Raw genomic sequence first — 25,872 nt, 5'->3', positions numbered from 1 at the left:
TTTCACAACGTCAACATTCATTTGCTTTTGCAAGGGGGTTTGATTTTATGACAACAGAGTTCAGCAGCTAAATAACATTACATTGCGGATTCCTACAATTTTAGATGTTGGATTGTCACTGAACACACCACCAAGGACACATTTTCAGCTCCCTCATCACACATTAATAACCTGAAGTTCACTGTGATGGATTATATACTGTACATACATACTGAGATTTATTCTGTAGTTGAACAAATGGAAATCAATTAAAAAAACATATGGTGTGCTTTAAAAATAATCTTAAGTAAGTAAGTAGATAAGTATACATAATTCCAATTCAATGGACTAAACTATGCAAAACCACCAGCATGGAAGGAAGCAAATCAAGCATTTCCCCTGTAGAGATGTGCTGTTTCTTTAGGAATGTAATATTGTGTTCACATTTACATTTCATTGAGCTACAACAAGCATTTAGCAAGTGTAAAAAAATATGAAAGATGGAGACCACAGTAGATTCTTGGTGTGTATCTAAACAGAAAAGCACACCACTGTAACAAAGCAGCCACGCTGAGATGCTGCCTCTCTCACTACAACTCCATTCATTTATCTGCATATGACTACGAAAGTTTATTGATACAGACCTGTGCTCTCCTCAGGCATTTCCTGAAAAGAGCAATACAGGACATGTGCTGCTCTTGTAAGAGGGGTTTATTTTGGCAAGATCCAAGGACCTGGGGAATGGGGGGTTAGGGGGTTGGGGGTTGGGGGGTAAGGGGGTCGGGGGTGTATCCCAGGACCAACATTCCAAGGTTCAGTTGTGGCATTCCCGGTGGAAAATGAAGCAGTGAAAAAGAAAAGGAGTTTTGTGCTAACAGGGCCTCTGGATGTCAGTGTAATTGCCATTTCCCTTTTAGATTCTTCTTTCATGTGAGTGGGTATGGTGTGAATTATTGTCCAGTCTGTGATTTGTCCTCTTCATGGTTATTAAAGGCCAGAAGCAGCCTAACTCCCCTTCCCCTACCTCCAGCTGTCTCTGATGTCTAACCAGAGTTCGACTCTCACGTCAATGACATCTGCCTCTTGTTTACTATTACAGCGTCAGCATAAAAACATTTCTGGCAAAAAAAATATTGTCGCAAGCAGTTTTGTAATCTTTGTAACGGACACTGTGTGCTGGGCAACTTTTAAGAGACTGTGCTGTTCACAAAACGTGTTCATGTGACGTTTTACCTTCCAGAGTAGCACAGCTAACAGCAAAAAGATGAGGATTCCCACCAGCAGACTGATGGCGATGATCCAGCCGACTACGTAACCCCTCGGCTCCTGACTGTGCAGAGCCTCGAAGACCAGCTGAAACACAACAGCACTTCAGTCAGCTCATGAGTCACACTCAGATACAGCACGCACACACGCAGGGACACACAAGAATACGCATTAAGTCATAATGATGCAATGTAGTGCAACAATAACAACCAGGAAAAAGCTTAAGCTCTTGTCAGAGCTTATGATTTGAGTTAAGAGGGGCTACATGTAAACCGAAAATACTGTTGTACGAAAGGAAAGTGGACACTAATGGAATCTCTTTTATACAAAACACATTCATAATACAAACAAGAAATGCACAAACAGTCAAAATCAATGTAGATTCAATACATACATACATACATACATACATACATACATACATACATACATACATACATACATACATACATACATACATACATTATATTGTAAGCAACATCCATATATATTCTCTTCACCCTGAGTTTTGAACACACCCAGGACAGGACAGGGTAGTGTTTGACCTTTGCTCAACATGCAAAAAAAAAAGAAGCCTGGCGTCTAAAGCTCTTGGCAGTGCAAACTGTAAACAACTTGTTGCTCTTTATTTTGTTTTCAGTAATGAATTAAATCAGAGTTTTTAGTCATCATTGCCTCTAACTCTCTAACAAGTACCCTCTAATACCAAGTAAGCTTGACTGTCACTGGTCAGTAACGTACCTCTCTAAATCTTTATATGTCTATGCCTACAAGTATTCGTCTTATTAGGCCAGAACATTTCAGAACAATATATCACCCACTCCCTTTTTCAATTTAGAGCCAAATGTCTTGAAGCAGATTTTTTGCAGCCCACAATGACGCTGATTCTCAGAGTTATCTTGCTTGGCAACTCTAAAAAAATAGCCTGTTTCCACAATAAATAAAAGCTATTTAGGCTGTTTCCCATGACATGAGTGAATACTGGATAATCTGTCACTGACAGTAAACTCAGTTCACTTGACCACAAAGGACGGAGGAGCTATCTGGTGACAAATGCTGCATTTATTGTAATTAATTATTTTAAACTGTATTCTAATACCAGTGCTTTGCTTTTAATTTCATTTTCTTTCTGTTTGTGTTTCTCTTTGAAAAAAAGTTCCATTGAAGTTATTTGATACTTCTGCGCGTGAGTCATCTCCAACACAATTATTTTGGTTGCGTAAATTGATTGGCAGTGAATTAACAGTGGCTTAACTTCAGTGAAATATTGCATTACTTTGCACCACAACTAGGCCTGCTTTCATGTAAGCATCCAGGCCTCAAATGGAGAACAAAACATTCATTAGGATCATGAAATAGATGTTTATGTATTTACTAATGACTTTAAACAAATGAAAATAATGTGCATTCTCCCAGATGTCATGTAATCTTTTGTAATTTGTTACTGCAAACAAGAGTGGGACAATTTCAAAGTCAAGTGAAGAATTTAACAGTTTCACTGCACAGTTTTGCACGGGCTTTGAACACAAATGTGGCATGAGACGCCAACTGCGAGCCAAGACATAACCAAGTGGACAAGTGAAGATTAATCTCTCTGTTGAATACTTTCCCACATTAACACCTCCCCCCTACTCTGAGCCCAGGAATCTAACTGTTGTTATGCATGCCGAGGTGCTTGCGTGTGCAGAAAACATAAAAGCTCTACTGGTCGTTGCTCTCTGACTCTGACTTTCTCAGTTTAACTTGTGCAATCAGATCATTCTGGGAAGTTCATTCAACTCAGCTCTGCGTCACTAGATTTACTTTCATACCTTCAGCAGAATTGTATGGATTTATGTTGGTTTGTTTACATGTCACGGGTGATAAAAACTGAACTTGTCGTTCAGCTGCCAACCGTTAGGCCTGCTGTGAGCAATACAACCAGGGACCACAAATTATACTTTGCAGTGTGTACTCTAGCTAGCCGGGTTCCTGAGGGAAAAGGTAACTGTGTTTACTAAAACCTATGGGGGTAATAGTAGCTGGAATGAGCACATTTACTAAGTGCTGAAAGAATGGCACAGTATGGACGCATTCATGGCGGCTCTGAATTTTCCGAGCATGTCTGGCGCACAGGGTCAGGAAGGCTTCAGCTTGGTCGGCGCCCTAATCACGTGAGAGATCCTGCTGTGGGGTTGCTGAGCGCTCAGTATAATCATCACGTCTGATCTGCTCGGCCATTCAATCACTCAGCAACCAACAGTGTGGGGGAGGGTCTGTCCTTGAGCACAGCTGAGAACCCCAAAAACAGCCAGTATAAGTGCCACCATATACCCACTGGCCCCAGCTGTTCCCTGGGCTCATATCCCTGTAAAAGCTCCACAGTGGAGCACATCAGAATGTCTAACTGCAGCATGAAGGTCTGTGCATCGAAAGATGAAAATATATATGCTCATTTATATATTTTTGCCAGTAGAGCCATGTAGTAAGATGAATGTCCTTCATGCCACAACAAGCTTTGTCCCTGCCAAAGATTTGTGTTCTACAACCTCACCTGTGACTCCTGGCAAGAAAAAAATGTGTCAAGATGTTGAATCCAGACTGAGCCAAAGCAACCATACTTTGAAGGGTCATTTCACCCGAGTTACAAAAAACATAATTTCTCACTTTCCTTTAGTGGAGATAATTTGGTTTTATTTGGCGAGGTTTTTAGATATGCATTCCTGAGATTTCCTTGTTGTAAACAATCCACTAACCTCACTGTAAAAACTTTTTATTGCAACCATTTTGCTGAACAAATAGTATCCTGAATGCAGACACTAGTCTTTTGAAACATATTTTTTCAGTGCTGTGAGCGACACATATAAATTCCTTTCACCTCTGTTTTGGGTTAGCAGCAGAAATCTCAGATACAGATATCTCAAAGACTGAGCAAAGAAAACACATTGTTTTTGCATGGATAGATATCACTGGTGGAAAGTGAGAAGTCTGTTTTATTGAAATGTGGGTGACCTGACCCTTTAATTTGATTTCAAAGTAAAAAAAACTAACCTCTGTTACTCTTATGCTGCTACACATAACCAGTTTGTGATGTTCAATGCAGTTATTTTGTGTGTTTTAATTCATTTTTGGAATATCTATCCACAGTTAAGAAGGGACAAGAACTTCCTAACTTCTGTTTAAGGTCCCTAAATAATTCCAATCACTGTAGGAACATGGTGTATTAACTATTTGTGATGTACTCACAGAAATATCCTCTGGCAGGCCTTTTGGCACTTCCACAGCTCTGTCATTTACTTGCACATTGCCTCTTGTCACAAACTGGATCACAGAGGAGCTATCCTGCAGGGCAACAGAGAGAATAGATTGCTGTTAGTCATGGCATCACAATAACCTGTAACTGACTGAAGTTATCAAGGTACCAATGTCTCTCACCCTCTTCAGAATTTCAGTGTTGAGAAGAAGTTTTATATCTATGCTCAAAGCTTCCTCTTTTAACTGTGGACCGAGACTGCAGGAGATCGTCATACATGCTCTTCCTGGCCGGTCGCAGTCCTGTTAAAATAGACAAGGAGAGATAGATAGAGTGGGAAAGAAAGGAAAGAAAGTGTGTGAGAGAAAAAGGATGTGTGATAAACAGATGTTGCCCTGACTAAAAAAATAAAACAAGAATCCTCACAGGGGGTGACTTTCAGTGACCTCTGAAATGTCAAAGTGCAAAGTGAGAGCTGCGTATTTACCAAGACTTTACGTCCTGATTTGGTGAAGAAGGCAAATATGGAGTGAAAGATGCTCTCTCTGTCCTGGGGGATAGTGCACGGTGTCGGGTTCCTGTGAGGCGTGCAGTTCCCTCTGCCGTCGGTCACCTGAAACAGGACAGCGGTGGAGAAAAACTTGTCATACTGAGTTGTGTTGACTCTGATTTTAGGTAAAATCAAAGCTAATGAACATAAATGAAGTCATACATATAACAGTGTTGAGTTAAAATGGGGGTATGTGAAGGACAGCAGGAGTTTTGTCCTGTTTATGTTGCAAAAACAGGGTTGGGTTTGACAATGGAAAATGTGAACTCAAGCACTTTTGTCACCTAAACTGGCCCGACCCCACCATTGTTATGAGTCTTCAGAGGTGGCAGGAAGTTCTCCCCAACAAGAAGCTGGTACCCCTCCCAGACAGATGTCCCATATGGAGTGATTTAGAGGTGGCTGGTTTACTACCCAGCCCCCAGGGAACACTTCCCCTTTCCCCTCTCTTCAGTCCGACCTGAAGCTCTGGAGGTGGAAATCTCCTCTGGCCTTCCTCATTGTCTGCTCCTGCTACTACCACCCAGCATGTCTGGCTGCACAGAGCTTTTACTGCCACGCTTTCTCATGTCCTGTGTTTCTGCTGCCATTGCTGGTGTGAAGATTAATAGGGCGCGCATAACTTAAACATGGTGAAATCCCCCACGAGAACAGAATTTATACAGTAAATAAGGAAGATTGAGTGATTTTGTGCAGAAAAACTAGAACATATGGAGCAACAGCCAGGAACTTGTATATCACGTCTGAACAAATGGAGGTCTGTATAAAATGTAAGAATATCTGGCTATAAAATATAAGTGTGCAACTGTCCGATGTGCCATAGGCTCAAAACAGCGTTAACAGCATTTATGATGGGTGGTTCCAGGCTGGGGATGGTACAGGGCAGTAGCCAGCTCTGCAGGTGTCCCTTTCCCATTTCGTGCAAGCTGTCTGATCCCCTGAAAGTGATTCCAGATGGGCTCTAGGAGGGTGGGATACAGTCAACCCTGTCTACTCATTCACAGTAAATACAATTAACAGCTTGAGCTCCCCCATGATCTACCTATATGAAAGGAGCAATGCAAGGGTTAAGAAAACATTTAAACCCAGCGGGAGTATTGCGTTTCTTTATCTAAATGCAAAATGTTGTGAGACAAAATGGTCGGCTAGCTTCAGTAGCAACGTCAACACTTTCACTTAAGATTTTCACTGGCCCAGCGGTGCCTCACACTAAGCAAATTGCCCACGCCATGACAAAAAGAGTTTCAGCAGCAGTTTTAATAGTTTTCTGTGCATAAAAGCGTCCTCTGAAGTGGATACAGGCAGCTGTGCCATGAAGAGAAGCAAGGCAGACAGACATGGGCTGAATAAATGAGGTAAAATGTGGCTGCCTGCAGGTGAATAAACTAATAAATAGTGATTTGGGCTAAATAAATAATGTAGATAGACTGCTGTTGGCATCCACCTGTGTTTCAATGATGTGGAACATGTCAGCTCCATTGCCAGCCAGCCGGTTGGGTATCCTGATGTCCACAGTGGAGCCAGGCAGCCTGCTGGGCCCGTTGTTTATTGCCTGGAACGACATCACACACAGACAGGGAAAGAGGGAGAGAAAGAACAGAGAGGTGAGCATATAAGCTCACCTCTGAAAACATGTAAAAATACTGAACATCCTGTATAATCTGTGCTTGTGGTACCTGGAAAGTGACATTGAGAGGCTGAAAGTTGCACTCCATGTCTTCCAACTGGACGAAGCGTGAAGCATCAATGGAGTTTCCGTACACAAAGGAGCTGGGCGTCACCACACTGCAGACAACAGTAGCAGCATTCAGGAGAATGACAGCAGATGTAGTTGAGGCATTGAAATGTATTTACTTTAATGCCAACAGAAATAATATTGAAAACAGCTTCATACATATCTCGGACTTAAGTTGTGTTATTAGCCATGCAGCAGAGTTTTTCTTTAGTCGTTGAGATATGAGTCAGATGTGCCCAGCTTTGCTCTGAAGCCTCCCCTTCCCGTTAGACAGCAGACACTGCATCCTTATCAGATGTCAGAGTTCTGGCGGATTCGGGCTGTTTTACATCTTTCTCCCTTCTCTCTGAAGCAGTGCTATGTCAGTATGGAGCATATCAACTTGAAAAGCCTTATCTCTGAATGCGTTATCATACTCCCTCTTCTCCCAAGAGCCAACAGATAGGCAACTAAATCCACGTCTCTGAGGCATATGAACTCACATAAGCAGTATAGTATTAGTATATAAGTAAAAGCACATTGTTAAATATGTGTGTTCATGTTTGTTTTGTTCTTACCCAGTAATAGTTGTGTCCGTCTCATGAACAAGCGGGATGGACAGATCCAAAGTGTTGTCAGAGAGTTTGTGTTCAGGATTAGCACTAAAACAAATGAAGAACAATTTGGTCAAATCAACGCTGGATACAATAATAAATCAAATAAACACCCATTACAAGGAAGGATCTTTTTTTAAAAAAGGTTCTTTGCTTTATTGGGCAAGTTAGGGGCAATTTTTCCAGGTAAATTAGCATTTTAATTTAGATGCATTCACAGGAATTCCTTTGTTATAAAACAATAGCTGTTTGGTTTGCACTAAAATATCAGTGTTAAAGTACCTTTTTGCTTGCACCAAAAACTGCAATGTGTCATTTTCCCCAGAGAGCTGACTGGTGTCAAAAATCACTGCAAAATGATACTGGAGAGAAAAAGAAAGGTTAAAGCAGGGTGTCATGCAGAGTTCTGTCAAAATGTAATATCTTTTTTTTAAAAAATTCTTTCCTGTAAGCTCCTATGAGGCTTCTGCACATCAGTTCTTTTCATGTTTTACCAAGATTTCACACTTATAAATCTGCTACAGTATGTACAATGCATGCAGTCTATGACATTGTGAATTTAGTTGTACTTTGGGTTGAGCTACCTTAGTCTGTGCTCTCATGAAGGGAAATCCCACGCTACATTTGAGGAAGTCCAAGTCAACAAGTCCACAGGAAATACCCTTCTCTTCCTGAAAAAAGACAGACAGACAGAGAGTAAGAGGGGCTGCTATAGACATACTGGAGACAGAGTGGGTGACAGCCATGGAGACAGAAGACACAAAGAGGAAGACACAGTAGACAAGACTGTGACAGCAGATTGCAACAGAGAACAACTGGTTTTGATAAGTTAACAGGCAAAAACTATTTGCAGCGGCTTTGGATGATAAAATAAATGCAAATATCAGAAATCATGTATTGACGGCATAGGCACCACAAAAACTTACATACTTTCTGGTGTACGACAAGTTCTATAGTTTTTAAAACTCACACACACACCTGCCAACACTTACAGTAAAATCAAAGTTTATTGTTAGAAACAGGTTTTTACGCGTAAAAGAATAGGTTCTCGTATCTTCTTGAAGTTCTAAATTAGGTTAAACGAAGAATGTACAAAGCAGTGATGGCACACACACATCTTAGCGGGTGGGTAATTGGACAACCTCCAGGCTGTGTGTTTGGAAGCTTGTCTAAACAATATGGAGCTTCACCGGCTGCGCTGTGTAAACACTCAGGCCCCGACCCTGCGAGGAGTAAGAATTCTTTTAGTGAAGTTCACTGAGAGGCTGGTGGCTGAGCTTGTGTGCTGGGAGCATGAAAGAGGACAGAGATGCACAACTTCAACGATTAAAAAAAAAAAAAAAAAAGAGACAGACTGCAGATACAAAACGTCTGCACATGCACGGGCTGCTGGCCAGTTTTAACACCTGTTTATAACATGTTTCCAAAAGTGACAAAGAAGAAGAGCTGTGAAGGTGGACTCTGCTGCTGACATATTTAAAAGGTAGACATCCACGGTATCATCCATTCCCGTTATTCAGCAGATTCCCAGCCTCAGCCCAGGGTGTGGCCGTGCCCTCCATCTTCATTAAGTCAGCTTAAATAAGCAGCGCTGCCCTCTGCACAGAGACTACAGCGAGCCCTGCAGGGGGAGTGGGGACCCCTGCACAACTGGCAGTGATGGAATTTCCTCTATTTCCTGTATTCCTCCGTGCTGCTGTGCAAACACCGCCTGTCCCATGAGGCTGGGCAGGATTGGGGAAGTCAGCCTGTTTACCCATCACCCACCTGGCAGTGCTTGAGAGAGAGCAGAGCACTCAGACATATGGCATGTTGGGCTTCCATGGGGAAGAGCGACCTAAGTCTGTTTGTTCAGCACTTCTTCGCTCTCGTTCTCGTGCTTACTTTCTCTGGTCTTTCTCTGTCAGGAACAAACACGCTGGGATTTTCACAAATGGCAGGCCCATTAAATATCATCAGGATTGTTTACTCTACTTTAGTGTCATCTGAAGCCTAGTATGCAAGTGGGGATGACAATACGCAGGAGGGCCATTTTCTGCATGTTCTGCATGTCTCCTTCACTTCAGTGTTTGTACATTTGGCTTTACTTTACTGGTCCACTGTTTCCAAACCAGTGTCATTGTCTGGTTTCTACCATCTGCACAGGTATGAAGGTGAAATTGCATGTGCAAAGCTACATTTCACAGCCATAAAAATCATGGTCATTCATAGACTCTTTGGTTTGAAGAATTATAGGAATTTACAACTAGACACGTTTCTCTGATTTCTGGACTTTTTACTACAATGCTCACTTATTCCGATTTGTTCCAAAATACAATCCATTTGTTTTATCTCCGGAATCACAATGGCCCAAAGCAACATCTGTTGCTTTTCTGCCATTATCCAACAGCTCTGTCCTTTTAGAAAAAAAAAAAATAGAACTGACAACTCAAACATTTCAGAGATAAAAAAAGAAAACACAGAAGCCGGTGCGGCAGTCTCCAAGTCCCACGGGAGTCAAAGCAGCGCTCTTGAAACCAATTCACCTCCACAGCTTTTCTGACAGCTTGTGTTGCAAGAACAACAGAGAGATAACACACACCACTCTTAAATATGAGGGGAGTACAAGTTCACACTGCACTCACTGGAGAAAAAGCCTCAGGGGAGGATTATGAGCTGACCTCAACTTTGCAAAAGGGGGTCATATCATCACCTCGGACTTCTGTCGTAGTAATTAGAAATGTCTCAAAGAGCATACGGGAGTAAATCTGCTCAGTGTCCTCTTTGTCATCTCTTCTACTGTTTGCTTCCTGTTCCCTTTGTGGAGCAGGCCACCCTGACTTATCAGGTTCCTGAACAAAATGAGGCTCTGTGGCTGCCGGTAACATGATACTATATTTCAGCCTGGTTCATTAGATTAGCTATGAAACTGAAACTGAAAGACTGTTTTTCTAATATTGGCCCACAGCACATATTCTATTTAAATTCAATTTCACCTTCTTCGGGGGGTTTTAAATCATGTCACAGGTTGTGTGCTTTACAGAGATGGTCTTATCCATCACAGGGGTGCAAAACCTGCAAGAGGGTAAACATATGGTCCATTATGAGGGGAAAAGCCTTCCTGATGGATGTTGTCCCCTCTAGCATCTGAAAAGCTGCTGAGCCCGTGCAGGCCTGTGGCAGAGCGCTTGATCTGATGTGGAGTCTATCTCAGCTGCGAGAGGATCTCCTGATGTCTTATTCCGAGCTCGCCACTGTGAAATCCATCCACGTACAGCGTGGTCTCAAGGAAAATCTCTCAGGTTTAACGTGGGATGTCAGCATGTAGATATTTCTTTAACAGTGACAGCATGCTGTACTCGTTTTCCACCACAGGTCAAAGATTGTGAGATGCAGATCTAATCAATATTCCTGTGAATGTCAGTCATGACACTCACTGTATTTACCCGATTAAATATGTCCCCATGAGGTTTTTTTTTAACATGAATGATGTGATTTGAACGGTACATAACTCAAGCAGTGTGGGAATACGAAGTATGTATGTTCGGATTTGTTCTCAAGCACATAGCTCATACGTTGCTGACATGGTGGCTCTTTCTTGAACGAGTCAAAGAGGCGTATGACAGGTCAGCCAGAGAAGCTGCCCTCTGAGAGAGGACAGCTGTTGCTGCTGCTGGGGCTCCCCTCCTCTTCATCTTTTCTTCTGCAGTGCTGCCTACACATCTCAGGCAAAGTTTATCCCTCCATTCGCAGGTCTGTCTTTTTGTATGCTTCACTGTTTATACTGTGCTTCTGACATTTAATCAGTCTTTCAAATAAACTATCGTTGAGAAAAGTGTACATCTGAGGATATTCAGTTGATATGTATGTGTAAAATCTGACTTTATGTATCATTTCAGTGACTTATTCCCACTTGATCCACATCTTTACTGCAGCAACAACCAACCAGATGTCAGAAATAAACATGTGCACCAGATTAAATAAACACTTCAACAGCCACAAGAGCAACAGACCTTCTGCCAGAAGTTGATATAGAAAACCTCTCTGGAGAAGTTGAAGTAGATGTTGGTGTCGTAGGCATCGTCTCCAGCATTAGAGATAGTCAGGTTCAAAGAGACATTCTTCACTCCTCCGAGGGCCAGATGGGGTTTGCTGTGCAACCTGATGGGAACACAAAGTAAATGATGCATCTCAGCAAATAAACAGATTTCTTAGCACATCTGTGGGATGAAGCAGTAATCAATGAAGCAGATTTATTTTTAAGAGGGATGTAAGTTTATTTTATTTTAAAATTCTATTCAAAGGAAAGTTCCCATTTCAAAGATTATTTACTTATTTTTGAAGTACAGAATATACACCTAGCTTCATCAAGATTATATGTCTAAATTTTGTTGAACCAGTTTTACAGAAGTGTTGATTCAACTTAATGGTTATATTGGGGTAGATGAATGATCAGAAACATCTGTCTGTATATAGGAATACATCCATAGCAAAAAGCTCAACATTATACCTTCTATAAGGGTATTGTATTATTACAAGGCTGTTATATTAGACTGCATTAGTTGAGCTAGGCGTACCTTATAAACTGGCAACTGAGTGTGCTTTTTCTACAGTACAGGATACTTTGCTACTTTTTACCAAACACATAAACTGTCACTAAATGTACAGAAAGCAAAAGATACACAATAAGAAAGAGAGGGAACTCCCTAAGCATGGAAAAACATATGGATATCTTCCAAGCATGCGTCATGGTTTCACTACCCACACCCACATGGCCTATGACTTCAGCTTTCCTCCTCAGTCCTGGATGCAATGGCCAAGATAGAGAATGAATCGTAATCTAAACTTTGTAGAAGTAGAAGGTTTTTACCCCGAAAGCAACAGTTTCCCATGAAGCCTCAGGTCTGCAGCGCAGTCATCTGACAGGCAGTTCTTCTCAAACCAAGTCTGAGGAGGAAACAGTAAAGTACACAGTTCATTATGACCTCATGCTGTCAATGCCCTCAACACACCGACTTAATGTTCAGACTAGGGGGCAGTGTTGTGTTGTTGTTGGAACTTAGGACTGAATCCACATTTTATCCAGGAAGGCTTGATTCTTTATCTCTTCTCTATTTTAATCAGTCTAAGGATGGTCTTTGGTTTAAGGCTAAATCGTGACAGGAAACGTCGATGTTACGTTGATGAAGTTCAGATAAAAGGGTTCTATAGGTGCTGAAAGACACAAATCCCTCAATTTTTCAAGAAGTGCAGACACTGGGCAAACACATGTGGGGCAGGTTAGAGGTGGTTGCAAAGAAAATAAATGAATCAGTCTCTTGGATCCCACTCAAGAAAAGCTAACACAGACAATAACAAGCTGGTAACTAACACCAAATCATTATAACCTCAATTTGAGCTATTTCCTTCATTCCTTCTGTGGAACGGAAGATACAACACTGCTGCCTTATATCAGGTGTTGGGTAGGTTTCATTTTTAGCCCAATCAGCTGAGGAAATTAAGTATATCAGAATTTGAATGAATTGTAAATAACTAGCATGTTTTAGCTACTATCCTCTCACTACAAGAGCAAGATTAACATAAAAGAAAATCGCTGCAGTACAGTATGTCTTAACTGGACTGAACTATTTCCTTACCAAAGTGCAGGATTATATGGTATCTGATCAATTTCTAAAAAATAAATCAAGAATGAGATTGAAAGAGGCTTTAATTTGAGAGCGTGAATCATCATAATCTTGTGATCTGTGACACTAAATCTGTGACTAATCATCCAAATACAGGAAAATGAATGTCCAATAAAATCATTTACACTGTGGCAAATACATTCAACAATATAACTGGAAATGGTAAAAAACATTCTTACATTTATGTGCATCATAGGTGTTTCCTTATCCCTGAGATCCAACAACTGACAGCAATTCCCTACATGACCACTGTGTTAGATTTTAACAAAATTTGCAGATAGTAAAAATATGAGTGGCCAGGGCACATTTTGAATTATAATACTTCTCCACACACTTGTTTGTTCCTTTCCTGGTAATTTACTTTCACCACATGAAATCAGACATTGGAAAGCCCCACCAAAATTTGGCGAGGACCGCATAATTCCATCACATTGTGTTCTTCACAATGTTTTACCTCATTCCTCACTGCGACCCTGTTTCCTTTCCTCCATCGCAGCACCGGAGTGAGCGCGGGCATGTCTCGCTCCTGATGTCCTGACAGAACATGCTTCCCCAGGCTGTAAGCCACCTCGAATGTGATGGCTTTAAACACGTCCTTCACGTCCTTCTGCAGAGAGCACAAATGACAACCACCATTGCGATGAATTCAGCATCGCCATAGACACAGAAATATAAAAAATAAATCTTAACCTCAAAGAAATAAGTGTCATATAAACAGCCTGCATGATTATGGTAATTTAACATCTTTCTCCAATTCACGCCTGGCACAAAGACTGATTACATTGCAGATTATGAGAACATCAGTCTGGATATGATATTATCACTGTAATCACTGAGCCAAAGATCCACAGGGCTGAATACAGACGTAAGTATACTAGTGTACCACAAAATCATCTGAATTGCTTTTAATGGATGACTGACACAACTCTCTCATCATCGGAAATTACTTTCTTGTCATTTTATTTGTTGAAAGTAATAAAAACGGGGCAATCAATGAAAGCTCTCAGTAATGTGAACATATGGATCTTTTTTTTTTTTTATAACCTGCTGGCACTGCCTCTGAGAGATATCCTTGTGTTTCTGGCGGCTCGATCTGAGACCACAAAAGAAGTGTTTGATTTGGCATCAGGTCTGGAAACAACGCAGACAGAATGAAAACAGAGAGCTAAATGTGATCAAATCCCATATCTTCATTAGATGACAGCGCTGAAAGACGAACATGGGAAAAGCAGATACTGATGTTGCTTTTTCATCTCTTCTGTCCATTACAGCTACACTCAGCTCTTTGAAGGCTGCTTGGTGGGTCTGGCGCTGGTCTCAGTGTCTCAAAGCCACAGCAAAAACACACACAAGCTCCATAGGCAACCTGTGGCCTTTTGCCCAACTGATGTCTACCAACACGGAGCCAAACCCACAATGTAAACATAATGGTTTCCCTGTATTTTCCGGTGGTCATTTGGGCCACTTGTTGTTTTGCACTTTCCCTCTTTTGCCCATTATCACAACGTTTTCCAGTGTCCACCCACCCATCCTCTTTCCTCAGGCAGGCACAGAGCCAGAATGGGCTTTGAACACATTAGGCATCACCAGAACCCACCCAACCCATAAACAGTGAGAGAGTTATAGCAGGAAAGAGCAAACGTTAGTACAGGACATGAATAGACAGAAACTGAAGATTTGGGGCTCATGTGGGAAATGGCGCTGCTGTAGATAAAACTGTGGCCTTGATGGTGATATCAGAGAGTTTCAGAGGTTTCTAATTTAAAATAAGGCTGCAACTAATGATATTTTCAGTACTGATCCATTTGCTGACACATAGGGTGTATTAAGTCAATAAAATGTAAGAAAATAGTAAAAGACACACCCATTTACTATCATATAAGACAAATAAAAGAAGCAAATATTCACATTTGAAAAGCTAGAGACAGTTAATTGTTTGCATTTTTTCTTAAAAATCATTTAAATGATCAAAATTGTTCCAGATTAATTTTCTGTCAATCGACTTATCGATCAATCGACTAATCATTTCAGCTCTAATTAAAAAAGACAATATAAAAGTCTCCATTCCCACAGTAAAACTGGTCAATGATAAGGCTGACGGGCAAACACTTAAGAGGTCAACCTCCCATTCATCACCGGACTGCAGTTCATGCCTTGTTGGACTTATAGAGACAGTGTTGTTCTGGTAGCATGTCTGCTCAGCTGGGTGGTGACATGAACAATGTTGTGGTCAATGCATGACAAGTGGTGTTGTACTATGTAAGGCATTGGCAAAGCCCTCGGCCTCAGTGGCCATTAAAGCAGAATGCTTCAAATGGCCCCTGTCCGTTGGCCTCTGAGTGAACTGACCCCCTGGGAGTTCCATGCTCGGGTCTCCGGCCCCAAACTCCCACCGCTTATCTCACATATTCATAAGCCACATGAGACCTAGGGGACATAATTACATCCAATGTGGAGTTTTGAACAATCTCATGCTTTAAGAATGACTTTTATGTACAAGTAAATGGGCTTAGTCTCTCCATTAAACTAGTGTGCTGTGGAGGGATTTCCGTGTCTTTTTTTTAACAGAGCATCTATTATTGTGCAGATACAGGATCACTTTCTTCTCGAAACACTGCTAACTAACTGGAGAGCACCCAAGACTCACAGCAAGCTCAAATTAGAATTGCCGGAGGCTGTTCAGTAACACTTGGCTTAAGACTTTATTATTCCTTGATCAATGCTGCCAGTTGCCCCACCCGAGTCTCCACCCCTGGCCCAGTCACCTACTCCCTCCTGATCCTGCTAGTAATGCCTGTACATATGAAACAGAGGAATTCTTGCGCTCCAGCTGAGAAGGACACCGGCTAGTGTTAACTGCCTGCTACCTATAATTTTATGGAAAGAAACCCAACAACTGTTCCTTACATGCTGGAGAGGTTCACAAGAGAAAGCTTGTGACAGGTTATTCTCTACTCAAAGGCCTCCACTGTTAATCCTCATTTAACCACAGAAGCTTTAGGGTGGGTCTCTGATCTGAGATCAGATCAAGTATTTCTAGGGATTTAATACATGTTATTCAAAAGCCATTACCATGAAAGTGGGCATAATAAACAGGTTTATATCAGTTTTAGCCAGTTTTAAAGCAAGACTATGTAACATTTGGAAAAGGAAGTAACACATTCTTCCTCTTACAAATGAAAAGTTGAACTCATAAGCAATAAAATGCATCCTTGCTCAATTCAATATGCTCAAGAGTTTTGCCGCTACAGCCTTACTTGGTCTGGAATGACCAGCAGCTTATGGTGCCTAATTTTCGCTGTTAGTAAACTTAAAATAAATATTCCTGTGTAGCTCACTAAGTCAGTCAGTCAGCTTTATGACTCTTGTGTACTTGTGGTCAATTACACTGCTTTGAAGAATGTCACAGGTAAACATTTATTACAAAAGTAAAACAAGAAGTAAACACTCCGTAATGGAGACATGCTTGTTTTTTTCCTGCTTTTAGTCTTCATTCCACCCACTCTCAGTCAGGTTGCCTATTGATGACGTCCTTAAAGCAACTGACTCATGAAAAATTGAAAAATGACTGAAAATGATGTCAGCAAACTGGATAGATCACTCATTCTGTTTTTATACTACCACTGGGGGTGCCAAAGTCAGAAATTTTTCAATCTTACACATAGTGGCTTTAAACAAACTAAAGGATTTTTTGACAGTATCCTTAAAGTGGAAAATACTGTCAATAAAAAAGGTAAATTTGCTGCATGGTAACTTAGAAATAGTCTGAACCCTCTCATCATCCCAAGGCCAAAATTACTTATTAATGGTTCCAGTCATACTGTAGAGATGCCAGCAGACACAGCAGGAAGCAACTGTTTTCCAACAGTTCCCACCATACTCTGGAAACTGTAAATTCTCAACTACGGTATAGGACGAAAAATCTGGAGCTGCGATTTTTTACGACACACTTGATGCAATCTCTTCCTCTCTGTATGTATATTCATACAGTCAACTCACAGGATGGAGGACAGCTTACCATTCTGCGTGTTTTGAAAGAAAACAACTGGGAAGCAAACCTTCACCTACAACACCAACTCACTCTGGAACAAGGTTTCTGCCAAATATACTATCTCAGTGTTTATGTTCACAACTCAGGACTCATTTATTTAGTATGCTGAGCACACTCCCCCTCACCAACCATTCTTTCCCCTTCATTTCCCTCTCTGTTGCTTGTATGACTCTTTCCTACACACATCCACATATCCATATTGTGTGTGTCTGTGTTTTGGAACATAAATCCTCCTACTTTATGAATGAATCTGACTTACTTCAACATAATTTATAGATTTCACCATGAACTCGATTGGAGCTGTGCTCCAGTTTTACTCTACTTGTGCAAGCTCTGATTCTCACATGTTAATCTGATCAACAAGATGGCAACGCACCAAGCTGCCCCTTTATGCTCACAGACCAGCTCCACCACGGTGAGTGCGGAGAGGATGACGTGCTGCAAAAGGCTGAAAAAGGCTCTGATCCTCCGTTTAAACGCCTCATGCTTGGCTGAAATGCACAAGAGCTGTTCTCTCAGCCAAACCATTCCCTCAAAAGCATATAAGCTTAAGCCTGGTCATGGGAAGTCTTTATTAACTTGTGAGAGAAATGCACACACAGCCCTCCTTTTTAGGACAATGTAAGTTTGGATGACTTGCAGGTTGAGGCCATTTCATTCAAGGGCTACATGCCAGGGAATCTTAGTTTAAATGGAAAAAGCTTTTTAGTTGAGTGATGAATGGATTCAGCCTGTCAAAGGTTAGGGTTATGAGTGTATACTGAGATACAAGGAGACAACTTGAAATTGAAAGTATTTACAGTAATGTCTCCAGCATATGGCAGACATGCACTTGAACAGCTTATCTTAGCCTTGTTCTTGAAAAAAAGTATAGAAGTGAGACAGGTCAAACTATAGCAGCTGCTTTCCCCAAAAGAACCAATTAGAATAGGTTAGCAGATGTTGAGAGGCCTAGAATGACAAACTGTGTAGGAGTAGGAAAGACTTTTGTCCAATTAATTTTGTTAGAAACGTATTTGGACAAGTCAACTAGAAGCAGCTTCATTCTGTCTGTGAAAATGATTCCTCGTCCTCCTAAATCTGTCTGAGTCTATACCTGTTTAGTACCACAGTTTCTCAAAACAACACCCCTGCAATCTCTATTTTCAAACCAAAAGTGGTCACACATACATATTGACAAATCCAGTGGCATGTGATTATATTTTACAGAGTTCCTTTTGGTTTGATCCCCTTTTAGTTGATGTATCTGCCATGAACTTATCTCATATCCATACACAGTACCTCCCTTCACATCCTGCTAACATCCTCAAAGAACAGCTCCTCAGTTCAGATTGCTGTTGCCAGTGACAGGATATTTTCAAAAATCTACATAACTTCCTTCAAGGACTTTGTGAAGGACTTTGCTTAGAGAGAAGGAGTGCAGCCGCCTCAAAAGCTGGTGATTGTTTTGTTACTGCATATTTATCATGTTCTTTTCCTCTTGTTGTTGTGTTACTCTAACTGTCGCTTAATAGCTCAGATCCGGTACTCATGTATTTATGCCTCTATTGTGCCCTTACTGGCTTGTCATTTCAAATGAGGTGTTGCTCTTCCTCTTGTAATTTTTCAAACTTTGTTATTGCTAATTTTCATGTCTTGTCCTCATATTTCTGGTGTGTTCTTTAAGGCAGAAGGAATTGTTCACTTGGGGGCAGAAGAACAATCTGTGAAAACAATATTGACTTTTTATCACAATTTAAAGTTGATATAGTTAATGCTAACGTTGTTTGTCTGTTGTTTGGTGCTGAGCAGGTAGCATACAGCAAGTTTATGAAAACATCTGCCTGCTCTGCAAATGATGCTGATGAGAGCAGTGAGAATGAATCAAAACAGTAAATTTGTGAGCCACAATCAAAACAACGAGCTAAAAGATGCTAAAACTACAGAGTCGGGTGATAATTCTCAGTGGGTTCATCACTACAAGCAACACTTTTCACATTACACAGAGTTATCTGACCCATTGTTAATATAAAAATATGTTATTAAAGCTTTAAGGAAAATATGTTGTCTGGAACAATGACATGAACCAGTAAAAGTACTCATATTCTTCATGGCCTATCTGGTTACAAAAAAAGAGAAAAAGTTAGTAGTCAACAAAAAAATGCGCTTGGACTTTGATACCTTCTGCGTGTCCAAAACCAAATTATTCTGACTAATCTGAAAATGCCAGACTACCACTCATACCAAATGTATGCAGCATGTCTTTGAAAACTGTTCCCATTCAACATGAACCATGTTTACTCCAACCACTGGAAAATATTTCAGTCTGTCTGATGTTAGTAGAGGCAAAGATTTTCAGATGTTTGTCCAACATCAGGCGTCAACCTAATAAATCACACACTTCAACCTCACAACCTGTTGTCCATCAAAACACACCGTGCTCAGAAACAAATCGGACTGACAGAACATTTCAGAAGAGGGTACAGTGAGGTTCAGAGGTTATTGCACATTGCGTCCAGTACAAAAGGTAAATATGTTGTTATTACTGAGAGCTACGCCAGGGATATTTTTTCTTATTAAGCTAATTTAGTTAAAGATGAAAACAATTTTTTTGATTTATAGGGCTGTACACTCATGGTAATTAGGAGGAAATAGTCCATCCAGTAAACATCAGAGTGGTTTCACTTACAATGAACTTTTGTACAAATAAATCAAAACCTCACTGCAGCCTTTGAAAAAGGAGGAAAGACAGGAGTATATTTTCATTGCTGAATTGTTAGTGTAATTTAAGTGTGAGTCTGTCAAATTTCACTCATGAAACAATGTGCAGGTGCATCTCTGTGTGTTGTTGTAGGAGCTTCTGAGTCTGAATCCATAAGAATATTTCCTCCCTCATTTCTAACTCTCTACTTACTGAGCATTTTCCCTCCTTCCATTTTAAATCATCACTGTCTCATCCTCTCACTTCTTCTCTGATTCATGTCTAGTCTGTTTGATCAGTCAGTTTAATTTCCCCTTATTTCCATCCCTCCTACACCTTCACAATACAAAAACAGAAATAGAATATGCCTGAAAACTACCAAAAGCAATAGTTTAGCTGTTACTGCGGTTCATTGTGAAGACAGAACTGAGTACAATTTGTGCCGCTGTTTTCTGTGAAAACATAAATCAACCAAATCCTAACCTTTAGCAAGACTAAGTGCTGCTAGAATCGGCAGTGTGTTGTAATGCCTCCCATGAGCAAACACATATTTCCTCCTGGCTTAAACAGAGGAGGACCATCACCTAACTGACAGGAAACGTATACCATCTGTACTGTCACGCATGAGGCCGCTTCACAATTAAACACCAATGAATATCATGTTGCTCCTAACACAGCATGCAAAATAGTCTTTTGCAGAAATACATACGACATGCTATTGAGAATCTTCGTCTCACACTACAAGCTTCTTCTGAAACACACACCTCTTAGCTTCAGCAAAATGACTCCACTCAAATAAAGATCCCGAGGGTGCAGATAAGGAGATATACATCTCTTACGCCTTTGAGACATTAGGTGTATTGAATTTATTGCTTTTTAAAACAACGTTCACGTAAACACAAATTACAGGAAACTTTTATGGTCTCACATGCATCATGAAGAAGGCATTCAACATTTGACCCTTGGACAGTTAAATCCACAGCTGGGATTTATAAAGGAGGAGAGAAAAGGTGCCTCACTTCCCCAGTGGAAATTGGCAGATGGAGTTGGTTTACTACTCAAACATACCAAAATCATCAGCGTGTTATTTTTTACTACATTCTATCAACAACAACTTGATTTCATGCCAGTGCTAACTATAGCTGTATTAGTGTAATATCTAGATCTGAAATCCAGCCAGCCACTAATAAACACACAGATGTGGTCCCTCATACACGTCTGCTTCCTCCTCACTCAACTCCCCCACATTGTGATATTCTCAACACATTATTTGTTTCTGTGCTATTTTCGGTGGCATTACTACATCTCATTTGAGAACATTACAAGGATTGACTCTCTAGAAATGATCCTAAAGTGTTGCAGAGTTGAGCTCTTTAAATTCTGCAGCACAGGAGCAGAACTGAGGGGAAATTAGCACCAAAGGTCCTGTCTTACTGCTTCTTCATTCCCCAAATTCTTGACCTGGGGCTCCCATCATTATCATCATCATCATCATCATGTCTATCTACCTTTAACCCCACAGCTGATCTCTATTGTAACCTGGCTGACAAGTGTGGAGTCACCATAAGGACACATGCACGGCTCTGCTAGGAAGCTAAACAAACCAAGTGCTGAAAAAAAAGTAGAATCCAGATGAGATCCTTTTAAGGAAGCAGTTTGGGATCTTGGCAATAGAAAGCAGGGCACCACTTTAGCCTATATCTTCTTTTTTTATCAATACTTGGAATAATAAAGAAAAAGGAGTCAGAGAAATTGTATCTGAATGAATGCCAGCAATTTCACTTTTTCATGCTTCTAGCCAACAAAAAAAGTTTTAAAATTGGATTTTACTGTTAAAATAATCTCACTTAAAGCATCAGAATTTGGTTGTTGTTTAGAAAAACAACTATCTGAAGACTTCCTCTCTTTGACAGCTTAACTTCCTGCAACATCCTAAAAGATAAGTCTTCTACAAGATAAGTATTCTACATGCATAAGGAAGCTCATTATCTGCACACTTGTGCAATTAATTGTAGATACAAATTTTCTCAGAGACTGATGATTCTTTAAGAAAGTTCAACTGCTGAGTTCAAATTCCCAGTTGCTGATTCCCTGCAATGGGTTAAACAATACTTTCATTACAAGCTTGTGTTAAAAATGGTTATTTCAATCTCAGGAGAGAACAACCCGCTGATGGATGAGATACCAGCAGGGAGGAGCAGTTCAAAATGTGCCCTTTTTAAATGGAGTTCAATGTGTTTGTGTTTGAGTCTGTTCCATCCTGGTGATAGAGGAGGTCTCCAGATGCTTCCTGCAGCTGATTTCATCAGTAAGCACCAAATCTGGGCCACTTTTACATGGGTGTTATTGTTGGAGCCATTGTTTTTGGACAAAGCCTGATGGAACTGCAGCACACAAACACAAATTTATCAAATCCACCTTGTGAAGATAGGTTACAGTCTCTGCCGGACATGCATGTATGTATTTATTCCACTTCCTTTGTAGCGGATCTCACCCATTTATACAGGAAGTAGACGATGATGTTGACGCCAGCACATCAGGAATATACACTGCCATTTACAAATAGGTCAGACAGGGGGAAATGATAACGGGGTCATCACCAGGTTCTCAGGGAAGCATCATGAAGACGCCAAGTGATGAAGTAATCAAAGTCTTTTGTCTCATGCCGCTGTGGGGAAGCAAACGCTCCATGTGATGGAGCTTTTGCTTCTGATTCAGCACACACACACACACACACTGTGCACCCATACACATATGTTTCCTCTGCAGTGGAAGTGGGAAACATGGCAAGAAAAACTCTTTCATTGTGGTCAGACTTGGCCACCCATTACGTTGCCGTGCGGTGGCATCGTGTGGCAGCAACGCAGCCAAAAGACTGCTGAAACATTTTGCCCTGTATGCTCAGCTGCCAAAATCAACAAATCATCAAATCAGCGCAACCTTTGGTCGCTCTTGATATGACTAACAATGATAGATTTACTATGGCAACAACATAGAGTAAGTCTAATGAGCAGCCACACCAAAAATAATACCTTGCTACAATCTTTGATGCACATTCATGAGAAGTTTGACTTGTTTTACTGTAACAAAAGTCTGTTGGCTGTGCACTCCCAAAACAAGCCCTGAGAAGAACTGTCTAATGTTCACTCTGGCACAACCATGTAGGGAAATCCTGACCAAAATATTACTCTGTGCTAAAATTAACCTGAATACCTCTTCCGATAGTATCCAGTAAATGCTATTAACACTAATACTTGAGGACAAAGTATTCAGCTAAACTTATTTATATGAAAGTGTCTGTGACATTTTCCATTCCATTTATTGTTGCAGCACACTGCTCTAGTATATTTTACATTTTTTTCATTATATTCTTTATAAATAGGTGCTTGACTTTCAGCCAATGTAATAGAAGACAGCTGGATATGATTACCTTCCTGCTATATACTTTCATTGTATCAGCTCTCTTGGCCTGAGGTAAATGAAACCGGGGGAACAGCATCAAGGGAACTGCACATTTCTGTCGAACTGTAAAGAGGCAAACAAAGCAGGCAGTGTGGCAGCGGCCCGACTCTGGGTTTCCATGTGTTAGACAGTGTTGAGGCTCTGGGACTTTGTCCTGCTGTGGACTCTTTGGGATGCAGCAACAGGAACTCATGCATTGCTTTACTCTCCAGGGTTTCCTGTTTGTCTGTGGAGGGCAAACTTAGGTCAAACTGTCAGGTATAGATTTTTGACATTTTTTTCTGACTTACTTGCGGGACCAGATTAGTGGATGATTTTACTGCATCACACTTTTAAAATACGATCAGGTAAGTTGTCAATCAAAGAAAAGTTGTACACTCTCTGCCAAACCATCTGTGATTGCCTGGAATTTTTGGGATGGAGAATCCCATCCTATAAGCCATATTTCACTGTCTGGCACCACATACAGTAAGGTAAAGCTACCTATAAATTCTACTGTTCATCAGTCAGAATCCCTATTGACTCATTTGGTCTAAAAATGTCAGAAAATTGTGAAAAATGCTCTTCACAAGTTTCCTAACCCCACGTTGACAAATTAGTATAGCTTCTTTTGTCCGACCAACAAAACAAAACTCAAAAGACTTAGAAAATTACCAATATTAATGTATAAGAACATTCATTTTTTGGCATTTCTGCTTATAAAAATAACTAAAACCTGCATTTAATTATTTTTTGGCCACTTAAGGACAAATGGAAATAAAACATGGACATATTATCTCCTTCTACAGTTAGTAAATCTAGCAAATGTGAAGCAACATTATCAATTTAGAATCATGTTTCTGGCCAACATTCACTCTCCTTTTAGCTCCGTTTTGGTCTACAGCAACTCCTAAGTAAAATATCTAGCTCTTTAGCAGCTGAATGCTCAACTATGTTCACCAGCTACTCACTAATTTTGTCTGTTTGCAGTTTGGTGATGGGTAGAAAGTGTACAGTGGGATCATCAGAATTTTTTTTAGTTCAGAACAGCTGCGTGCTGCTGATAGGGCACCAAAATGGTAAAGTTGTGGGCCGTAAAACCAAAACAAACCCAAAATGAATTACACTAGACACTAAAATGCTCCATTGTTAATATAAAAATATTGGTTGGAGCTTTAAACAACAGATTTATACGGCAGATCATGCAGTACAATTAAATAAATACAGCTGGATCTACATTAATGACCCTGACACACCAGAACACAAATTTCCAACAACATGGATTTATTCTCTAATTTGTAAAGCTGAACTTAATGTTTGTTTATCATTTGTCTTCCGGGCTTTGATTTGTAACAAAATATAGGATGTAAAAGACGGACCTGCCCATTGAAATTAGCCAAATGAGATATGAATGAGGCACGTTGCCAACGATGATAACAACAAGCAGACACCCCCTTTCAATTTAATTTGCAGAGGTTATGATGCAGATAACTTTGTTCCTTCTATAACACTGTAGACCATCATCAGCCCATCTACCCAATTCGTATGGTCTAGTTTTTCCATTCAGTCATATGAGAGTGGAGATGGCCTCAGTGCATTTAACTTGACAGATGGGTGTTCTGTAGATGCCTCAATAACAGAAGTAGTCATGAGAACAGGGTTTGATGGACTCTTAAATGCTGTGGTGGTGCCAAGCAAATGTTAGGGGGACATGAGATATAGGGCACATACTGAGTGGAATATAGGCCAGAGGAAAGTGATGGGGGAGGGGGGGGTTGTGAGTGGGATACTTTACGAGCTAAATTAAACAGACAACTGTTACAGGCAGGGCTTTGGCTGCCTATTTTAGCTCTTCCTTGGAGACTACGATGCATATACTGAGCTACACAATACCATTCATGACCACAAATGGCATTGGCTCTTGGCACGATTTCAAGGTGCATGTGCACTCCACTGTGATGGGTCTGCTGGAACAGAAACATATACATGACGATGGATACATTTTTTTTTTTTTAACAGATATGTTTTTTTTGCATTTATTTGACAGTTGACTGTGGAAAAGCAGACAGGAAACAAGGGGGAGAGAGGGGTATGACATGTAGGTCCCTATGCGGATTTGAACCAGGGACGTTGCAGTCACGCGGCATGTGCTGTAACCTTTCGGCTACCATGGCGCGCCAATGATAGATGAATTGCCAAAGATGTAAACATGCCATACCTCAAGATGTGATCACAGAGAGAGTTTGGAAGAAGTGCAGATCATTTAACAAAGTAGTATTTAAAACGGCGTCTTTACAAGACAAGCAATAAATCAAAGCCAAAAGACAGTCTACAGCCAAATAATACTGAATAATGTATTCACTGTAGTTAGTAAGTATAAATATCACAATGTAATGTTAACATTACACCTGTTGCATTTAAGATCTGTGGACGCTAATGTCCTCCACTGAACATACAGCAGCCGTCCATACAAAGCTAAACTACAAAGCACACAACATGATCTGTTTTGTTTTTAGCCATACAAGCAGCGTAGTTCTGTGGATGGCAATGCCATTCAGTTGGTCCACCACAATGGTACAAACTGAAATATCTCAAATACTATTGGATATGATGGCCAATTACTGTAAAATCTGGTAAATATACCCATGGTTCAAAGACAATGAATCCTTAAGACTTTGGTGA

At 40.6% G+C, this 25,872-nt stretch overlaps 1 protein-coding gene across 1 annotated transcript in view; it reads right to left on the bottom strand.

Annotated features, from left to right (window-relative positions):
* Positions 1-25,872, bottom strand: part of itga9 (integrin, alpha 9) — a 48,850-nt gene that overhangs the window by 2,914 nt on the left and 20,064 nt on the right. The window contains exons 16-27 of the mRNA XM_042433721.1: positions 13,473-13,625; positions 12,205-12,281; positions 11,348-11,495; positions 7,940-8,026; positions 7,638-7,717; positions 7,320-7,403; positions 6,704-6,812; positions 6,472-6,579; positions 4,965-5,090; positions 4,660-4,779; positions 4,471-4,566; positions 1,213-1,332 (exon numbers count right to left, since the gene is read on the bottom strand). Of these exons, the coding sequence (XP_042289655.1) occupies positions 1,213-1,332; positions 4,471-4,566; positions 4,660-4,779; positions 4,965-5,090; positions 6,472-6,579; positions 6,704-6,812; positions 7,320-7,403; positions 7,638-7,717; positions 7,940-8,026; positions 11,348-11,495; positions 12,205-12,281; positions 13,473-13,625 (1,308 nt within the window). The remainder of the gene's footprint in view (positions 1-1,212; positions 1,333-4,470; positions 4,567-4,659; positions 4,780-4,964; positions 5,091-6,471; positions 6,580-6,703; positions 6,813-7,319; positions 7,404-7,637; positions 7,718-7,939; positions 8,027-11,347; positions 11,496-12,204; positions 12,282-13,472; positions 13,626-25,872) is intronic.

This window comes from Thunnus maccoyii, chromosome 14 (assembly GCF_910596095.1).
Source record: "Thunnus maccoyii chromosome 14, fThuMac1.1, whole genome shotgun sequence".
In the NCBI taxonomy this organism is placed as follows: Eukaryota; Metazoa; Chordata; class Actinopteri; order Scombriformes; family Scombridae; genus Thunnus; species Thunnus maccoyii.
The sequence above is the reverse complement of the archived record's forward strand: the minus strand, read 5'-3'. Positions and strand labels throughout refer to the sequence as shown.